General features: G+C 38.8%; 1 protein-coding gene across 3 annotated transcripts in view; it reads left to right on the top strand.

Annotated features, from left to right (window-relative positions):
• The first annotated feature begins 887 nt into the window (after positions 1 to 887).
• The window catches only part of TPR (translocated promoter region, nuclear basket protein), a 41,678-nt gene continuing 24,223 nt past the window's right edge, over positions 888 to 18,342 (top strand). For 2 of the 3 annotated variants that reach the window (XM_061452135.1, XM_061452134.1), the window contains exons 1-19: positions 888 to 1,175; positions 4,759 to 4,863; positions 5,286 to 5,359; positions 6,873 to 6,969; positions 7,319 to 7,422; positions 8,080 to 8,244; positions 9,022 to 9,114; positions 9,228 to 9,308; positions 10,706 to 10,793; positions 11,287 to 11,427; positions 12,622 to 12,713; positions 13,554 to 13,751; positions 14,261 to 14,368; positions 14,926 to 15,152; positions 15,840 to 16,003; positions 16,410 to 16,549; positions 16,644 to 16,792; positions 17,094 to 17,256; positions 17,678 to 17,812. In XM_061452135.1, the coding sequence (XP_061308119.1) occupies positions 1,025 to 1,175; positions 4,759 to 4,863; positions 5,286 to 5,359; positions 6,873 to 6,969; positions 7,319 to 7,422; positions 8,080 to 8,244; positions 9,022 to 9,114; positions 9,228 to 9,308; positions 10,706 to 10,793; positions 11,287 to 11,427; positions 12,622 to 12,713; positions 13,554 to 13,751; positions 14,261 to 14,368; positions 14,926 to 15,152; positions 15,840 to 16,003; positions 16,410 to 16,549; positions 16,644 to 16,792; positions 17,094 to 17,256; positions 17,678 to 17,812 (2,475 nt within the window). In that variant the 5' untranslated portion in view covers positions 888 to 1,024. The remainder of the gene's footprint in view (positions 1,176 to 4,758; positions 4,864 to 5,285; positions 5,360 to 6,872; positions 6,970 to 7,318; positions 7,423 to 8,079; positions 8,245 to 9,021; positions 9,115 to 9,227; positions 9,309 to 10,705; positions 10,794 to 11,286; positions 11,428 to 12,621; positions 12,714 to 13,553; positions 13,752 to 14,260; positions 14,369 to 14,925; positions 15,153 to 15,839; positions 16,004 to 16,409; positions 16,550 to 16,643; positions 16,793 to 17,093; positions 17,257 to 17,677; positions 17,813 to 18,342) is intronic. The other variant, XM_061452133.1, reaches the window with a different exon arrangement.

Genomic DNA, 18,342 nt, shown 5'->3' with positions numbered 1-18,342 from the left:
CCATTTTTCTATTTGCATTCCTCTTTGAAGGACTTGCTAAATTCCACACTTGTACTTAATTATGCCATGCTCAATTTTCATTCCAATTCTTAAGGCATTAAAAGTACAGCATCTGTGGACTACCCACAAGGCCATCTTTACAGCTCCTCTCAGCAGCCGTATGAACCCAGGCTACAGGGACCGCTATAGACATTGCTCCCTTCCATGCAGGCCTATTTCAAAAACTGCTTCATGCACTGCGGACTTTCACAAGGAAAATTAACTATAAAAAAATCTGAAGCCAAAGAGTGTGCAAGCAAAAGGCATGCCGAGTCTCCACAAAGGTGTCTGATGGAGAAAGTTGCGCAAGGGATGGCTGAGCTGAAGCTCTCGAGCCGCGAGAGGAGGAAGGCTGTCACCCACCTCACCTCAGCCCACACAACCGGGCCAAAAGGCCCTCTGCACCCTCGCCTGCACCGGAGCCAGGCACACAGCTCGGCGGCCGTTCCCGCACAGCTGCCCCCGCGCTTCCCACACTAGCCTGACAGGCGCGACCGCCTCCAGGTCCCCAGGCTCGACCGCCGCGGGCGCCTCCGCTGAGCGCTGAGGTGGCCAACGCTAGCGCTACTTGCAGGCGCCACTCGGCCTGGCGCAGGTGAATGACGTAACACAACCCAGACGGGAGCGCGGGAATCGAGCTCAACGCCAGGGCAGCTATGCTTTGAATGACAAAGCAGTAACACCTCCTTCTGCAACTCCTGGCCCCACAGCGCGCCTTAGAGGAGCGAGCAGCCTCAGGGCGAGCTTCGAGACGAAGCGTTCGGGACTCTCGTATCGATTTTAGCAGCTTTCTTTCGTACACCGACCCAAGGAGCTCCCTTCCCGGAAGCGTTCGTAGACGCGCCACTTCCTACCTGGAAAATAACGCCGTGATTTGGCGGGGCCAGACCAGCGTGCTCGCGCATGCGGCTCTGTGACGCCTGCGCTGTTGAGCGCGCCACGGCCGGCGCCGGTGAGGTCGGACAGCGCAGGGGCTGCCGCCAAGATGGCGGCCGTGCTGCAGCAGGTCCTAGAGAGGGCCGAGCTCTCCAAGCTGCCCAAGCAGGTGCAGGCGAAGCTGGAGCGCTTCCTGGCCGATCAGCAGAGCGAGATCGACGGGCTCCGAGCCAGGCATGAGCGTTTCAAAGTGGACAGTGGTGAGTCTGAAGAAGGGGAGCTGGGAGAACGGGGCGGGCCCCGACCTGCTCTGTACGGAGGTGATCGCGCTGACCAGGGGCTGAGCAGTATGTGCTCCTCCCGGTGCTTGGGCAGAGGTAGCGGGCCGGCAGCTCGGCTTCGGGTGGGTGGGCTGGGGCCAGGCCGGGTATCCCTTTCTCCTTTGTGCTTTTTAGCGAGTAGCAATGTCTCGGTTCTTTCTGATGAGAGAAGTGAGGGAGGGCTGGGCCTCAGGGGTCCTTGGCATCAAAACACTTTGAGGGGACGACGTGGGACTTGTGAGGTGGGTGTGTGCGTCCTGTGGCTGGGAAGGAGCACTGAGGCGGGGGGGGGGGGAGGGGAAAGGGGCGTGTCCCTGCAAGGTCCCTTCAGTAGCTACCTGATAGGGTTTTTTCTTTTTCTCTTGTCTAGAAGAGTCGGATTTGGTTTTATTTTCTTTTGCAAAGGACTACTCAGGGTTATAACGACCTTCAGAACGAGTTCAAGCAAGAGCCTTTCATCAGGTTTTTAGCAGGCATTGGTATGCTTCAGTGTGCTTTGGTCATTGTTGTGGAAGAGAAATAGTTGGTTGTTTACCCAGCTCTCAAATAGCTTTACGTTTGTACTTTTTCTGATAAATTCCGTATTGAAGACCGTAACCTTTCTGTAAAATGCTCCTCATAGAAATCAGTGTTTTTATATTAATTTGGAGGTTACTTTGTCATAAATAATAGCAGTAGAGAACTTCAGCAGAAATGGGGCTAGAGTCTAGATAATTATAAGCGCTGGGGCAGGGTTGTGAGTATGAGTTAATGTATTGGGTAGGTGACATATTTCTAATACAAACTACCACCTTTCAATGTTTCTGTTTCTTTAGTGATAAAAGTCTTATTAAAGAAAAATAGTGAAGTGTAATGTCAATTAAAGTATAGCACAGATTTTAGCAGGTTAGTCTCGTTCTCGTCTTGTGTGGCTGAAAAGGGTGCATTATTAGAGGCCTATAAAAAGTGGAAGCAAGGACAGGTGGCCTGGGAAGAGTACAGAGATGCTGTCCAGGAAGCTAGGGACCAGGTTAGGAAAGCTAAGGCCCAGTTAGAATTAAACTTGGCTAGGGATGTTAAGGATAACAGGAAGGGATTCTACAGGTACTTAACAAATATAAAACAGACTAGGCCCCCCTCAGGAAGCTCTCAGGAGAACTGGCTACACAGGATTTGGAGAAGGCTGAGGTTCTGAATGACTTCTTTGCCTCAGTCTTTACTGGCAAAGGCTCTAACCGCACCACCCAAGTCTTGGAAGGCAGATGCAGGGACTGTGAGAATGAAGACCTTGGGCCCACTGTAGGAGAGGATCTGGTTCAAGACCATCTTAAAAATCTGAATGTGAACAAGTCCATGGGACCTGATGAAATCCCTCCGCAGGTCCTGAAGGAGCTGGCAAATGAAGTTGCTAAGCCACTGGCCATCATATTTGAAAAATCATGGCAGTCAGGTGAAGTTCCCGATGACTGGAAAAAAGGAAATATAACACCCATTTTCAAGAAGGGGAAAATGGATGACCCAGGGAATTACAGACCAGTCAGTCTCACCTCTGTGCCTGGCAAAATCTTGGAGCAGATTCCCCTGGAAGGCATGCTAAGGCACATGAAAAACAACGAGGTGCTTGGTGACAGCCAGCATGGCTTCACTAAGGGGAAATCCTGCCTGACCAATTTGGTGGCCTTCTATGATGGGGCTACAGAACTGATGGACAGGGGTAGAGCAACTGACACCATCTACCTGGACTTGTGTAAAGCGTTCGACACTGTCCCACACGACATCCTTGTCTCTAAATTGGAGTGACATCAATTTGACGGATGGACCACTCGGTGGATAAAGAACTGGCTGGATGGCCTCACACAAAGAGTTGTGGTCAATGGGTCAATGTCCAGCTGGAGACCAGTAACGAGTGGTGTCCCTCAGGGATCGGTGTTGGGACCGGTCTTGTTCAGCGTCTTTGTCACTGACATGGACAGTGGGATTGAGTGCGCCCTCAGCAAGTTTGCTGATGACACCAAGCTGTGTGGTTCAGTTGATATGCTGGAGGGAAGGAATGCCATCCAGAGGGACGTTGACATGCTTGTGAGGTGGGCTGATGCCAACCTCATGAAGTTTAACCATGCCAAGTGTGTGAGGTCCTACACCTGGGTCAGAGCAATGCCAGGCACAGCTGCAGGTTGGGCAGAGAAGAGATTCAGAGCAGCCCTGCGGAGAAGGACTTGAGGGTGTTGGTCAATGAGAAAATGAACATGAGCCAGCAGTGTGCACTCACAGCCCAGAAAGCCAACTGTATCCTGGGCTGCATCAAAAGGAGCGTGACCAGCAGGTCGAAGGAGGTGATCCTGCCCCTTTACTCTGCTCTTGTGAGACCTCACCTGGAGTATTGTGTGCAGTTCTGGTGTCGTCAGCATAAAAAGGACATGGAACTGTTGGAACAAGTCCGGAGAAGGGCTATGAGGATGATCAGGGGACTGGAGCACCTCCCGTATGAAGATAGGCTGAGAAAGTTGGGGCTGTTCAGCCTGGAGAAGAGAAGGCTGCGTGGAGACCTCATAGCAGCCTTCCAGTATCTGAAGGGGGCCTGTAGGGATGCTGGGGAGGGACCCTTCATTAGGGGCTGTAGTGACAGGACAAGGGGTAACGGGTTAAAACTTAAACAGGGGAAGTTTAGATTGGATATAAGGAGGAAATTCTTTCCTGTGAGGGTGGTGAGGCACTGGAATGGATTGCCCAGGGAGGCTGTGAATGCTCCATCCCTGGCAGTGTTCAAGGCCAGGTTGGACGAAGCCTTGGCTGAGATGGTTTAGTGTGAGGTGTCCCTGCCCATGGCAGGGGGATCGGAACTTGATGATCTTAAGGTCCTTTCCAACCCTAACTATTCTATGATTCTATGATTCTATGATTTCAAATTCAAAGATATGATAGGAAGTATAAGAAATAAAAATCCGTCAGTACTTCCTTAGAATTCCATTATGCCCAAGAGAGATATTGGTTCTTCTTTCACTATGTACTTTACATTTAAGCTCAATGATTCAGTTACTGTTTCAGATAACCAAAATTTAGATCTGTGTTTGTTGGGATTTTTTTTCAGTGCTATGGGATATGCAGCACAGAGCACAAGAGTTTGTTTTAACGTGTTAATTAAGAATTTTTTAAAATCAAATCCCTTGCCACCTGGGTTTGTCTGGATTCTATTTTATGTGTATAGAAATACACTAGAGTGAAAAAGTTTTATGTCGATGAGATCACACTGCATAATTGTGATGATACAGCATTCTCTAGCTACATCAAGAATGTTAAAGAACTATTAAAATTAATTAGGTTATTTTTTTATGGATCATTTCTGGGAATATATCACTTTCCATGCTAACAAAGTATTTTGAGCAATGTTAAATTGTGAAAAATGTGAAAATGCATCTTTTTGCCTTCAAAAGTACTTTTTTCTTCATTTCTACCGTAGTCTTATTATTTTTAGATGTATTCTTTATAAATACCATTCTTTATTAAAGATGTTTATTAATAATGAGGTAACAATGTTATTTTGCAGAACAACAGTACTTTGAAGTAGAAAAGCGCCTGGCTCAAAGTCAGGAGAGGCTTGTAAATGGGACACAAGAATGTCAAACTCTGCGTGAGGAGCTTAAAAAACTTCGTAAGTATAATGCACATCCTTCATATTGTCCAGGAGATCCATTCTTTAGTCCAGTGTTGTGTTGAAATGCCTTAGGTTTTAAATAGGAGTTGAAAATCCATCCAAAACTATTTTTTATTTCAGCAAGTAGAGTGATGTTTTGCTTTTGTGTTTTGTTGTTTTCTTTAACAGGATTTTTATTCTAATGGAAAAAAAGCACCCTTGCTTTCGTTTCTTTGTAGTAATAGTAGTACAGTGGGTTGTGTATTGATCTTCACAATAAATGCTTTTGCTCTCAGAATTTCCTTAGTACTAACTAGTCCATCCATAGCGAAGTGTTTTTAATGTTAATGGAAGTTTCGGCTTATATCGCATTTGGAGAGTGAATTCTGTTATTATGTTACAGTGGGGATCCCTCACTACCTTATATTTTTACCCAACAGATGAACAGTTGAAGTTACTGAATGAGAAAAATAAAGAGCTTGAAGCTGCTCAGGATCGTAATGCAGCCATTCAGGTACTGGAAGAATTTGACAATAAATTGAAAGACTTGGGTTCACCTGTGTCATTGCAGTATCAGTTTCCAAAGTGGATGTATCTGTATCAGTGATGTACATATTTACATGGCTGTGTGTACAAGAAAATTTTGGGGCTTTTTTGAAGTAAATGCTGGTGTTTTAGATGAATGAATTACAGGTGAACATATGTCGGAGCAGATGCTTTTATTTCAGTTTGGATAGATTGTTTCATTCTCTCTGAAACATGTTGAAGTGACTTTAACCAAACCTCAAAAACTGAACAGTGATGTAAAGAAGAGCTCTGGTTTTTTTCTCCATCCTTTCCCATGCTCTGGCACAGTTGCTTTATGCTTAAAAGTCATGGGGTTGCAGGATGAGAAACTTCAGCTGACTTATCCAGCAGAACACTAATTTTAGAGCAGGAAGTGAAAACATTACTATTAGATTGATTTGTACCCAATGAGAAGACTGATGTGATTGCTTCCTCAGAGGGGCTTATGTGGGCCTAACTGAAGTGGTTTGTATTGGCACATTAGAAAGCAGAGACATTAGTATGATTCAAGACTATTGACTTTTATTTGATTTTTATACTGACTTTTTTTTACATGTACTCATTCCTTGGTTACTCTGTTATCTTTTTTAAAGTAAAACTTTTCCATAGAATCGTAGAGTACTGGGTTGGAAGGACCTCAGGGGTCATCTGGTCCATCCTTTCTTGGCAAAAGCGCAGTCTAGACAAGGTGGCCCAGCACCCTGTCCAGCTGAATCTTAAAAGTTTCCAACGTTGGGAATCCACCACTTCCCTGGGAAGATTATTCCAATGGCTGATTGAATTTCAGTTGAGTCTTAACTGTCAAAGCTGTCTTTCGAAGAATATTAAAATTAGATGCAGTTTTGAACAGTTCCTGTTGCTTGTTTTGGATTTCTGTTAAGCCTTCAGTTTGTTTCATCTGCTCTAAGTTAAACGATTTTCATTCCAATTTTCATTCAAATACAGGTAGAACCAGAGCGAGTCTTGTGGTAGTCTTGATCTCTCTAAGCCAATTAAAAAGCAAAGGCATGAAAAGTGCCTATTTAGTATGCTGGTCCTGAAATCTGTGTGTTACTTCTCTCATCTTTACTAGTGGTATTCTCTCATGCTTTGATAGTGGCATTTCACATTTAAGCACAAAGGGGCAGCTGGATATCAGTATTGGTGATTTATGGGGAAAAAAGCCCTCATTAATTAAAATGTTTTGGCTATTAGGCGCTAGAAGAAAGAGGTACATTAACCTGCATTTGAATTACATAGCCCAACATGAAAGAAAAAATGGAAACAGCCATGCTTTCAGAATTTATAGTTTAGACTGATAGAGCTGCCGACTATAAAAGCCATTTATCCTGTTTTTCAGTGATTGGGGTAACTTACTGTGGTTTAGCATACTTCTTTGTGATGGTAAGTATAAATAGTGACTATAAACTGTTAGTGAAAGCCGATCATGCTTTTTATTGCTCTTTGCATTTTTTTTTCAGAGCCATTTAAGTAGAGAAAAAGAAGAACTGGAAGCTGAAAAGAGAGATTTGGTTCGAACAAGTGAAAGACGATCTCAAGAGGTTGAACATTTAAATGGTATAGCCAAGAACATATTAACAAAATAATTCACATGGGTTTGCTAAATACAAGACAGTTGGACTGATATGGAGTACCCAGTTTGTATAGGCAGTCCCAAATAATGGAAAGAAAACAGTATTTAGAGAAGGGGAAACAAGAAAGGGAATCACCATGCTAATTGTAGAAAAACACAGCAGTTTGATGCTTGGTTTTATAGGGAAAAAACCATACATTTTACAATATCTTACTGCACAGTATGCATTATGGGTTGCCTGTTCTCATTCTTTACAATTTGGATAAACCGAGTAAGTAAAACTGTTACATAATTAGCTCTTTTTAACGCTGATTTCGTTCCTCCTTCTTCCAGAGGATGTTAAACGCTTAAATGAAAAGCTTACAGAAACAAACACAGAAAAGGTGAAACTTCAGTTGAAGTTGGATGAACTTCAAACATCAGATGTTTCCATGAAGGTGAGTAGTCCTTTACATGCACTGTACATGTTAATGTTCTAATAAGTAGTTGTTTGTGTGACATAATCCTAATTTTCTCATTATTGAGTTTGAAAGTAGGTTGAGTGCACTCCTGTTATTTATAACATTTTATTATGAAACTGGTGACTGTCTGGAAGAGAGACATATTTGTAGAAAGCAAAGGGGCATCAAGTTGGGCAGGCCTATCCAAGCCTCATGGATGGCAATGATGGCTCCTGCTATCCACTAGGAAGGACTCCAGGTCCATGAAGGCAGGTAGAAAGGAGAAAAGTAATTATTTGTGAACCTGCAGAATTTCTCTGTTGTCAGAAGAAACTATAAATAGCTGAAAGTGAGGAGGAAACGAGAAAAGAGGAGGAAGGCTTTGATACCTTAATTTGTTTCCTCTATCTAGATATTAGTGTAGTTCCCACCTAATGTAAACTTTGAGAAAACTAGCTCAAGCTTCAAGAAATTCTTGTAGTTTTAGACTTGTAAGTTAGTATTACCAATATAATAAGGAACACTGCCTGTCATTTTGTGATATTTAGCATATTACAGTACATTTTTGCTACTCCTACTCTGATCATAGTTCTTTGATTAGCTGCTTATTTTCTGTGGAAAGGATACAATTACACTATACAATTTTCTTTTTAGTACCGTGAGAAAAGGTTGGAGCAAGAAAAAGAACATCTACAGAATCAGAATGCATGGCTGAATACTCAGTTGCAAGCCAAAACAGAGGAACTTCTACATACTGCCAGGGAGAAAGGCAATGAAATCTTGGAACTTAAATGTAATCTGGAGAACAAGAAGGAGGAGGTAGTGTAATTACTGAGTGCTTTTGTCATTTCTTAGAAATTACAGCTCCTGATTAACTGTATTAAACAAACCTGAGTACTTCAACTTGAGTAAAAAAAGTATGTTGTGTAGTTAATAGGGAGATGTTCTTTCTTTCAGCTTGTAATTTTTAAGGAATATGTATAGTTACCATTATCTAGAGTAGAATAGTCAAAGATTTTAATTATAAGCTAGAAATTTTGGAGTTGCTGATAACAAAGCTATATAAAGGTATAATGCTGTTAAAATGTACAGGAATACAGGAGCAGAAAGATCTGGCTCAACATTCTTTGCAGAGTGGGAAGATGGTATTTTTGTTTTCCTACAAAAAAACACATGGCAGAGTCAGTGGCTGAGTTTTGAAAATACTCCGCTTCAGTGAGATTCTGTTTGGGTACCTAAGCAGTTTCTTTAACAACTGGCAATTGGGCAGATTTTCTGTGGCACTTCAGCTCCACTGAGGCTCATGGCTTTATTTGGTTATGCACAATTGGAGCAATTTGGGAATTCTCGTTTTTAGTTTTAACTGAATGCATGGGGGCAAGTTCTGTTAGAAAATGTAAGGATTTAATTTCTTTCTGGAACATGTTTGGGTTTTGTTGGTTTTTGTTTGTTTGTTGTTTTTTCGTTGTTGTTGTTGCTTTTGGTTTGGTTTGTTTCTTTTTTTTAAGTAAAAAGCAATGAGATGGGCAATTTCCAAAACAAACTGGACTGGAAAGACAAGCTTATACACAATGTTCTCATTTATTCTTTGAACAGGTTTCCAGAATGGAAGAGCAGGTAAACAGCTTAAAACAGTCACAGGAAAATCTTCAGAAGCAAGTGGAAGACCTTTTGAATAAACTGAAGGAGGTAAGACAACTTGAAATATATGTGGAACAGCATTACAGTTGCTTATACAAATTACAAATCAAAATGTGTGAAATAGAGTTGAATGCTCACCCACCCTGTCTCTAATTTACTAGGCAAAAGAACAGCAAGCTGGTATGGAGGAAAGATTTCACAGTGAACTGAATGCCCATATAAAATTGTCCAATTTGTATAAGGTGAGTTTATCGATTCTAAGTGTGTTATTACTAATACTTGGCACTGAATCATAGCATTTAGTGTAATGCAGGTCAATTTTGGTTTTGTTGGGTTTTCTTACCCACAAAGTGTGGATGTGGGGAAGACATTGCAAAACGTTGTGAAACATACAAGATTTTTTCTTTGCCACTCTTAGGCAGTATTTGAAATCTTGCATTGCTTGGATCATTTTGTATATTAAGCAGAATCGGGTTACAATAGTGACTGTTTTGAGGCTAGACGTATTCATGTGATTGTGTCTTATGTTGTATTGGGTGATAAAGGTTTGTATGTAAAATACAACTATGAAAGAGGTTTTTCTGAATTTGGTTAGTGGAAGTTGATTTCAAAAACACTGCAGGTATTAGTGGCCTGATTATGGCACAGCTGAATGTCATTTATTGTGGCAAACAAGCACCATGTAAACAGATAATTTTTGTTAGTTTTGTCAGCTCAAAGAAAATACCTTGTAGCATATTGACTAAGAAAAAGTCAGCTAAAGAGGACACCTAATGCTTTTCATTTTACACATACTAGATTCATAGGTTAATGAGTTTTGTTGCCTGGCTGTTTTTGCTTAGATACCCACATAAATATTCTACCCTGTTTAATTCTGAGATCAAAATTAATACTTTAGTAAACTGATGTCCCTTCATTGAACAGTATGTCAATAGCTTACTTTTGTGGAGCATAACGTGTTATCACTTAATTCGTTCTTGTTATGGTGGTTGAGGATTTTGGGGGGAGATTTAGAATCACTGATTTTAAGGGTTTGTCTTCCGCTTAACATACAGTTTGCTATATACTTTTAACTGCTGACATTTGTCTGACCTGATACTAAAAGCATTGAGACTGAGTGCCCTTCCGTGGGAACTTAATCTGAGATTTTGGAGATTGGCAAAAGTTGAATCAACTTTATTTCAGTTACTTCTGATGAACTTGCAAGAATTGCTGAAGTATTGCATTTGTGAGATCTCTGACTGGAAGCAAAAAAAACTTGAACTGTTTGTACAAGATTCCCTAAAAATACCAAATTTTTCAGATTCATCAAAGTCATGGACTCAGTATTTCTCCAAATTTGCTTAATTGAGAGAAAGAACAAAGCCAGTACCAGCTATGAAGCAGCTAAAAGGCATACATTTTATTTGGATTTCTCATAGCAAATCAATACCTGATACTTCTTACTCTCAGATGGGCAGCTTGCATCCAAGTGAGACTGAATCTGAGTGGAAAGAGAATTGTCCAATTTAGGTGAATCTTTCAGTGTTTCACTCAAAAACCCCTGCTTTTTTATGACTTTTAGTCAGTTTGAGCTTTCTTATAAAAATATAGTCACTATTGGTATGTACTGAAGGTTAAATAAAATGCTTCTATTTAGAGTGCTGCTGATGACTCAGAGGCAAAGAGCAATGAACTGACAGGAGCAGTAGAAGAGCTGCACAAGCTCCTGAAGGAAGCAGGTGAAGGTAAGCCATGAGTGAGAAATGGCAAATGAAACAGAACAGTTGTGCTTCTTTGTAACTACCTGATGCATTTGCGAAAGGAATTTCATTGGCCTTTTGGGGTGGTCAGTGTCACTTTGTAACAAAAATTTATGTGACTAGTTGAATGTATTCGGAGAGGAGTGTGGGGGAACTATTTTCAAACGTTAACTGGAATTTTACTTTGGAATCGGATGAGAGGATCTAATTTTGCAAGATATGTCTTCATTTTAGTTTCCTCTTTTAGATTCCTTTTCACTGATAAAAGGACAGTTTATATTTTAGCCCTTTTCTAAACAAAGGTGATAGGCAGCAGTTCATGCTTCTGTCGTGTTACTGAGTTTTCTTATCAGCATGTGCTACAGATCATATAAAGTTAAAATAAAATTTAAGGTACATGTGTACATTTTGATCGTTTTAAAAGAAAAAATTAAAAACAACCGCAACACAGCAAACTGCTTGTCTGATTTAATTTTAGCAAATAAAGCTACTCAGGAGCATTTGGCTGAGGTGGAAGAGTCAAAAGCTGTAATGGAAAAAGAACTGAGAGAGAAGATCAGTAAACTGGAAAAGGAGCTGGAGAATGCTAATGATTTACTGTCTGCTACAAAGCGTAAAGGTAGGGATAACACTGGGAAGTAAAATCTTTATATCATGTTTCATAGAATCATAGAATCATAAAATAGTTAGGGTTGGAAAGGACCTTAAGATCATGTGGTTCCAACCCCCCTGCCATGGGCAGGGACACCTCACACTAAACCATGTCACCCAAGGCTCTGTCCATCCTGGCCTTGGGCACCACCAGGGGTGGAGCATTCACAGATTCCTTGGCCAACCCATTCCAGTGCCTCACCACCCTTACAGTAAAAATTAATGAGAATACTCTGCTGAATTTCTATAGGAAGTAAATGCATTAATCTTAATTCATCTGTAGTCATTTCTAATCATGGATTCTAAGAGTTTTTCGTGTGTCTGTGTTTATATAGATATATATATATATGAAAATACTTTCTTTTTTTTCCTCTGCCACAAAAGTGCATTTCTATTTAAATGTTTTTTGGAAGTTCTTTTGTTAATCTGGCTTACCTTTTAAAAGAAAAAGGAAATACCTTAAGGCTGAATCATCAGGTAATAAGAATGATAAACTATAATTATCTTCCTCTTTAAAAAAAAGAAAAAAAGAAGGCAACAGACAAAGCGCTCTCCTTAAATTTACATTTAACATTAAGTCTTGCTCAGTGGTTTTTTTTTGGGTTTTGGTTGTTTTTTTTTTTGGTGGTTTTTTTTTTGTTTGCTTTTTGTGGAAAATAATTGTTTGCTTCATGTAAGTGATTTCTAAAGGAAAGAGAGCAGAGGAGGAAGGAACAGAGGCATGAAGTATATTTGCTAAATTGCTGTGTTGATTTAATTTAATGAAAGTAAACCAGTGTTCTGCCACTCCAAACTTCTGGCAGTTTGCTAAGAAATCTTATGTTCAGCTTTGCTCCAGCTGTTTCAATTGCTTATGTTCAGAAATGATCTAAAGTTTAACAGTCTAATAGCAAAATCTTTTAAGCATTTCAGACTAGTCAGAGATGTTGATAACCTATGACATGGAATATTTTATATAATACCAGTAACTTGCACATGTGTATGTATAATACAGGTTACAGAAAACTCTTAAATGAGTAACTTTTAAAGGCTTAAAATAATAATTTGAAATACAGTAATTATAAAGCACAAAGGTGTATGAAGATATTCTTTATATTAATAACAGTTATTTATTATGGGAATTATTACAGCTTTTTAATAGTAATTGGCATTATGTCTTCAGGAGCCATATTATCTGAGGAGGAACTGGCAGCTATGTCTCCCACTGCTGCAGCAGTAGCTAAAGTAGTCAAGCCTGGAATGAAATTAACTGAGGTAAGTGAGAGGAAACTCTTCAATTTCAAGGCCCTTATAATGCCAGTAGAGATATGCTAGTAGTGCAAGGTAGCAGATTTCATTTACTATTTTGGATTTAATGTAATGCCTGACTGAAGTCAATGAAATCTTTTTGTTTGAGGCAGACTTTACTAGCTAAGTCACTGGGATATTTTTCAACATACCTTACAGTTTTTCTTCAGTATATCAAAATATTTGTAGGGTCTTTAAGTTATTTTTCTGAAATACCTGCATGTAAACTTATTTTCTGTATGTGTTTTTGGCAGGAGCCTTTCTTTTTTCTTATTTGCATGTTTGTTTTAATCTGTGCTGCTGTGCATTTGGCTTTTACTTGCAGAAAAAATAACATAATGACAAGTCAGACATGCTTTAGAGGTTTTTTTTGCAGTTCTGTTTATGAAATTTGTATTTTCATTTTGTCTGTCATTCTGTCTAGACGTTAAAATACTTCTGTGCTTGCTGTTTTCTTTTGTGATACAAGTTTTGATATTTCTAGTCTTTTAAACTTGCCCAAGATTTGTCCCTTTTATATAGATTTTTTTTTTATTGCATACTATTTCACTATAAAAACTTGCCATTTTAAAATTAATATGGATAACTGCTTTGCCCTGGTATGAGTCCTAAAAACACATAGTTTTGAAAGTCCAACTTGTTTTTCTGAATTAACTAGTTTTAGAGCTGTATGAAATTATACTGCTGTAAGGTATAAACTGTAATTATGAGCGGCCTTTTTTTTTTAAAGAGGTCTGTGCAGATATATCAAAAACAAACCACAACAACAACAACAAAGAAATCAACCCAAAACTCTTTTTGTTGCAGCTGTACAATGCTTATGTAGAAACTCAGGATCAGTTGCTTTTGGAAAAGCTGGAGAATAAGAGAATCAATAAATATTTGGATGAAATAGTGCAGGAAGTAGAAGCTAAAGCACCAATCTTAAAACGTCAGCGTGAAGAATTTGAGCGTTCCCAAAAAGCTGTTGCTAGTCTGTCTGCAAAGCTTGAACAAGCTATGAAGGTCAGTATAAAAAAAAGGACCTTGTAAAACTATGGGGAAAATGATTTTTTAAATTTCTTAATAGCTGTTAGTATATGTATAAAATAGATCTTTTAATCAACTTCTGTTGTTGAAAAAATCTGTTGAACTTTCTAGCTTGCGATTTATTAGGCTGTACAAAGTATTTCACAAACCCAACATTTTTTCAGAGTTTTTTATAGTGAAGGCTTAAATATGGTGACTTAAAATCCCTGATTTTCTGGGAACGTAGAATTCCTTATGAGCAAAGATTAGCATTTGTCCATCCAAAGAAATAAAATCGGACTTCAGTGTTTGCTTGCCATTAATTTTAATACATACACTAATACAGCATAAAAGAGCGTGGCTTTTGAATCCTAAATCTGTAGAATTTAGTTTAATGTAGTAAAGCACAGTTTGAATCACAAGACATGTCTCTGATGTTTTCGTACTGAAAAAGAATGTGTTTAAGCAAAATTGCTATGTGTTTCTTAATGTTCCTATGCTCGCAGGAAATCCAGCGATTGCAGGAGGATGCTGATAAAGCCAATAAGCATGCCTCTCTGCTTGGAAGAGAAAACCAGAGACTGGAAATACAAGTAAAAGATCTTTCACAGCAGGTAGAACAAATGTTGCTCTAGTTAAAATGTACTATTGGAATTTATGTATTAACGTTTTGCTGAATTTCTGAAGTTTACTTGGAAGTTTTGCTCAGCCAAAGTTATGTAGAGTTTGGTTGTCATAAAAGCCTTAGGGATGTTAAAAGCTTCTCCTTAGGACAACATGGCATTTACATTTCTGCTTACAAAATTGTAGTAAGCGATGAAAAATGCAATAAACAATGCTGCTTTAAGATAATACTGTTAAACATTTGACATGGAAAATGTGAGTGTGTGTGTATGTATATATATAATATGTAACTTCTTTGTTTGATGGGAATGTTTTGGGATATATGCAGAACTGAGCACAGACTGTCCACTTCTGATCTCGATATGGTTTCATTTTGCTGAGCTGGTTTTTGCATAATATAATTATCTTACAAGGATTTATCGACTGTAATAGTTTTTATATTGTAGGAAAAAATACTTAATTTCTAAGTACTTTGTATCTAATATATTGTTTTTCAGAGTGAACTTTCAAGTCTGTGCAAGTCTTACGCTAGAATATTCTCTTTCAGATTCGTGTGCTTTTAATGGAACTTGAGGAAGCTAGAGGCAATCATGTGATCCGTGATGAAGAAGTGAGTTCTGCTGACATCAGTAGCTCTTCTGAAGTGATATCTCAACATCTAGTCTCTTACAGAAATATTGAAGAACTTCAGCAGCAGAATCAGCGTCTCTTAGTGGCTCTTAGGGAACTGGGAGAGGCTAAAGAAAAAGAGGAGCAAGAAACAACATCATCTAAGTAAGTTATCTCTTCTAGTAAACTGTTTGTACTATGTAGTAACAGGGATTTATTCAAATACTTTTCAGATTTTTGCTTCTGATTGAGTGCACATGCATATACAAGCTCATGCTTATGAGCAACTATGTAATTCATAAAGGCAAATTGTTATTAACGTTGTTTTCAGGTTTAGATTAAAATGGCTCTTATCAGCATATCTTGTAATAGGTCCTCTCATCAAAATAAAAAGTAAAAATGTTTGTCCATGTTTTTAGTGAATTTCACACGACAGAGCTGGTTTTCAGAAAAGAAAGATAAGCTTTCATTCCCCATAGCTGAATAGAAAATTTAAATGTTCCTATCATACACTAGCTGGATATATGTATGTGGATAATGCCCACGGATAATGTGATTCTGTATTAAAGGTTCTTAGTCTGATTCTCTGCTCATGCTAATGACTGTTTGAAGTTATTTACATAAATAGAATTGCATCTATTCTGCTTTTCATGAAAGAGGTCTGCTTTCTTTGGCATCTACCAAATGGCAAGCCCAAAGGGCAATATTTCTGTAAGTTTGCTCAAAAAACTCAGCGTTGCTTAGCTTTCAAAGATTCTATAAATGTAAACTGGAGGACTGGACACAAAATGCAAGGGTATCTTACTATGCCTCGCTGATTATGTTACTGAAAACAGCTGTTGTTGGTTTCAGAATTTCTGAGCTTCAAAGTCAGCTTGAGGAAGCTCTCAATGAGCTAGAAAAACTGCGTGAATCACGTCATCATCAGTTGCAGCTTGTTGAGTCTATAGTTCGTCAGCGGGATATGTTCCGCATACTGTTGGCACAGACAACAGGAGCTGTCATTCCTTTGCAAGGTAAGCAGTCATGTTTCTGCATCATTGAAGAAGGAAAAAAACCCAGTCATTTGTTACAAGTTTTCAGTAATGCACTGTAATGGTACCTACTAACTTCTCTTAATCCGGTATTCAACTTTTACCTTTACTCACTGGAAAACCCATGAATTTGGATTTAGGCATGTGGTTTTATTTTTACAGTACAATAACTTTTTGCAACATAATAACCGACGTGTAGTGGTGACTATGTGTGTTCTGGTAGCATACTGTAGGTGTAAAGAATGAATTGCTCAGGAAATCAAGACTTTTCTAGCAATACAGTATTAGTTTTAGCCATGTTTTGGCGTGGTTATGTTATCTTCTGCTTTGGCAAGCATTTATTCAATTACTACCTTTAAAATCCTCTTTATCTTCAATATCCTCTTAGCTTCAGGTATGTTACCAGAGGAGATGTCTCTTACATCTACTCCAAAGCGCTCAAATTTACCTCAGGCCATGTCAACTCCTGCTTCAGTGTCAATGCCTGAGTCAGTGGAGACTCTGGAGGCTAAGGCTGCACTTAAGCAGGTATATTTTCCAATAAATGTTGTAGAAAGCTATCACTGTGGGTTGGGTTTTTTGTTTTTCATGTAAGCACTTTAATGTCTGTTCTTTGATGCAGTTACAGGAAGTTTTTGAGAACTATAAAAAAGAAAAGGCAGAGAATGACAAGTTGCTGAATGAACAAAATGAAAAGCTTCAGGAGCAGGTCACGGACTTGAGGTCACAAAATGCAAAGATATCTACACAGCTGGAGTTTGCTTCCAAGCGGTAAATCAGCTATTTTTTTTTCATTACCTTATGTACGTGTTCTTTGTCGATGGGATCATGTTGACTGCCTGATACCATTTCCTTAAGAAGAGTTGCCAATTTAGTATTTATCTATTCTGTTAAAGAACATAAAGGAAATAGTTAAGATAGGATCAAGAATACGTCTTCTAGTTGAGTGAGCCACATATGTGAAAACTGATGCACAAGAGCGCAAAATGTAGCTGTGTACATATGCTTTTTGCAATTAAGATCAAGCAATTTAATGTGGCAAACATACTTTGCTTTGTTGTTCCTTGTGAAGTTATGAAATGCTGCAGGATAATGTTGAAGGCTATCGTCGAGAAATAACATCTCTGCATGAAAGAAACCAGAAACTCACAGCAACAACTCAGAAGCAGGAGCAGATAATTAACACTATGACTCAAGACCTGAGGGGAGCTAATGAAAAACTGGCAGTGGCAGAGGTTAGTAGTACAGTGTGTTATGCTGCTAAATATTCCAAGTTAGGACTAGAGTTTTTCTTATGACTATCTTGAAAGCTGTCAGAAACTTGAATGTGTGGCTTTTTGAGTGCATTAGCTATTAAATTTGTAAAAGCTTGTGTGCTTGTATATTTGGTTTATATACTTGTAACATTCTGCAAAATGCCTCAAGTACTACTTGAAGATGTAAGAACACTCCAAGGGTGTTTCAATTTACAGAGGAAGACAATGTGATTAGTCACACTGTTGTGTTCTCACTCTTCTTGGCTTAATTTGCATGAGTTTTGATTTGCAATCTATAATCTTAAAGCTTTTTTTTTTAATTAGTATTAACTAATCATAAGATTAATGGACAGATTTGGGATTGATAACAAAGTGCTTATAATAGTTTGCTGTCTTAAAGGTGAGAGCAGAAAACTTGAAAAAAGAGAAAGATATCTTGAAGATGTCAGATGTGCGTTTGACTCAGCAACGTGACTCTCTCTTAGTTGAACAAAGAGGACAGAACTTGCTGCTTGCTAATTTGAGAGCTATTCAGGTATGTGGCATTATTCTCATGTGCAAGTTTTTTGTCTGTCTTTCAGAGTTTTCAATAAATGCCCCTAGAAATCTAATAAAACAGTCATGGGATTGGGTAATTATTTTGTTGTTGTTGTTTTTGTGGGGGGGTTTGGGGGATTATTTTTGTTTCCAATTGCCACTGAACATAAAATACTTGAGATACTTGTTTAAGCAAATTTGTTACTCCTGTCTTACAATATGATACTCTGCTATTTACTTGGGCAACGTCCTGAAAATTTTGAGTTGTTGAGAAGGGTTTTCACAATAAAATGGAAATAAACATGGAACCAAAATTAAATTAAAAAGTCTATATATGAATTTTTATAACAGCAAAATCTACTAGTTGCTGCCTTGGTAGTTTAGTTTTCTAGTATGTTAGGGTGTATTTATACTTTTGTATTTTTTATTGTATATTGACTCTCAGAGTATAAATACTTAAGGTTGCACATTTTATCATGTGACGGAATTCTGTTTCTGCACTAGACCTTTTGGGTTGCTTTAACCCTA

The sequence above is a fragment of the Pezoporus flaviventris genome, unplaced genomic scaffold (genome assembly GCF_033815535.1).
Source record: "Pezoporus flaviventris isolate CSIRO_AGI_PZ_B2104156 unplaced genomic scaffold, CSIRO_AGI_Pfla_v1 ptg000013l, whole genome shotgun sequence".
NCBI classification, from domain to species: Eukaryota; Metazoa; Chordata; class Aves; order Psittaciformes; family Psittacidae; genus Pezoporus; species Pezoporus flaviventris.
The sequence above is the reverse complement of the archived record's forward strand: the minus strand, read 5'-3'. Positions and strand labels throughout refer to the sequence as shown.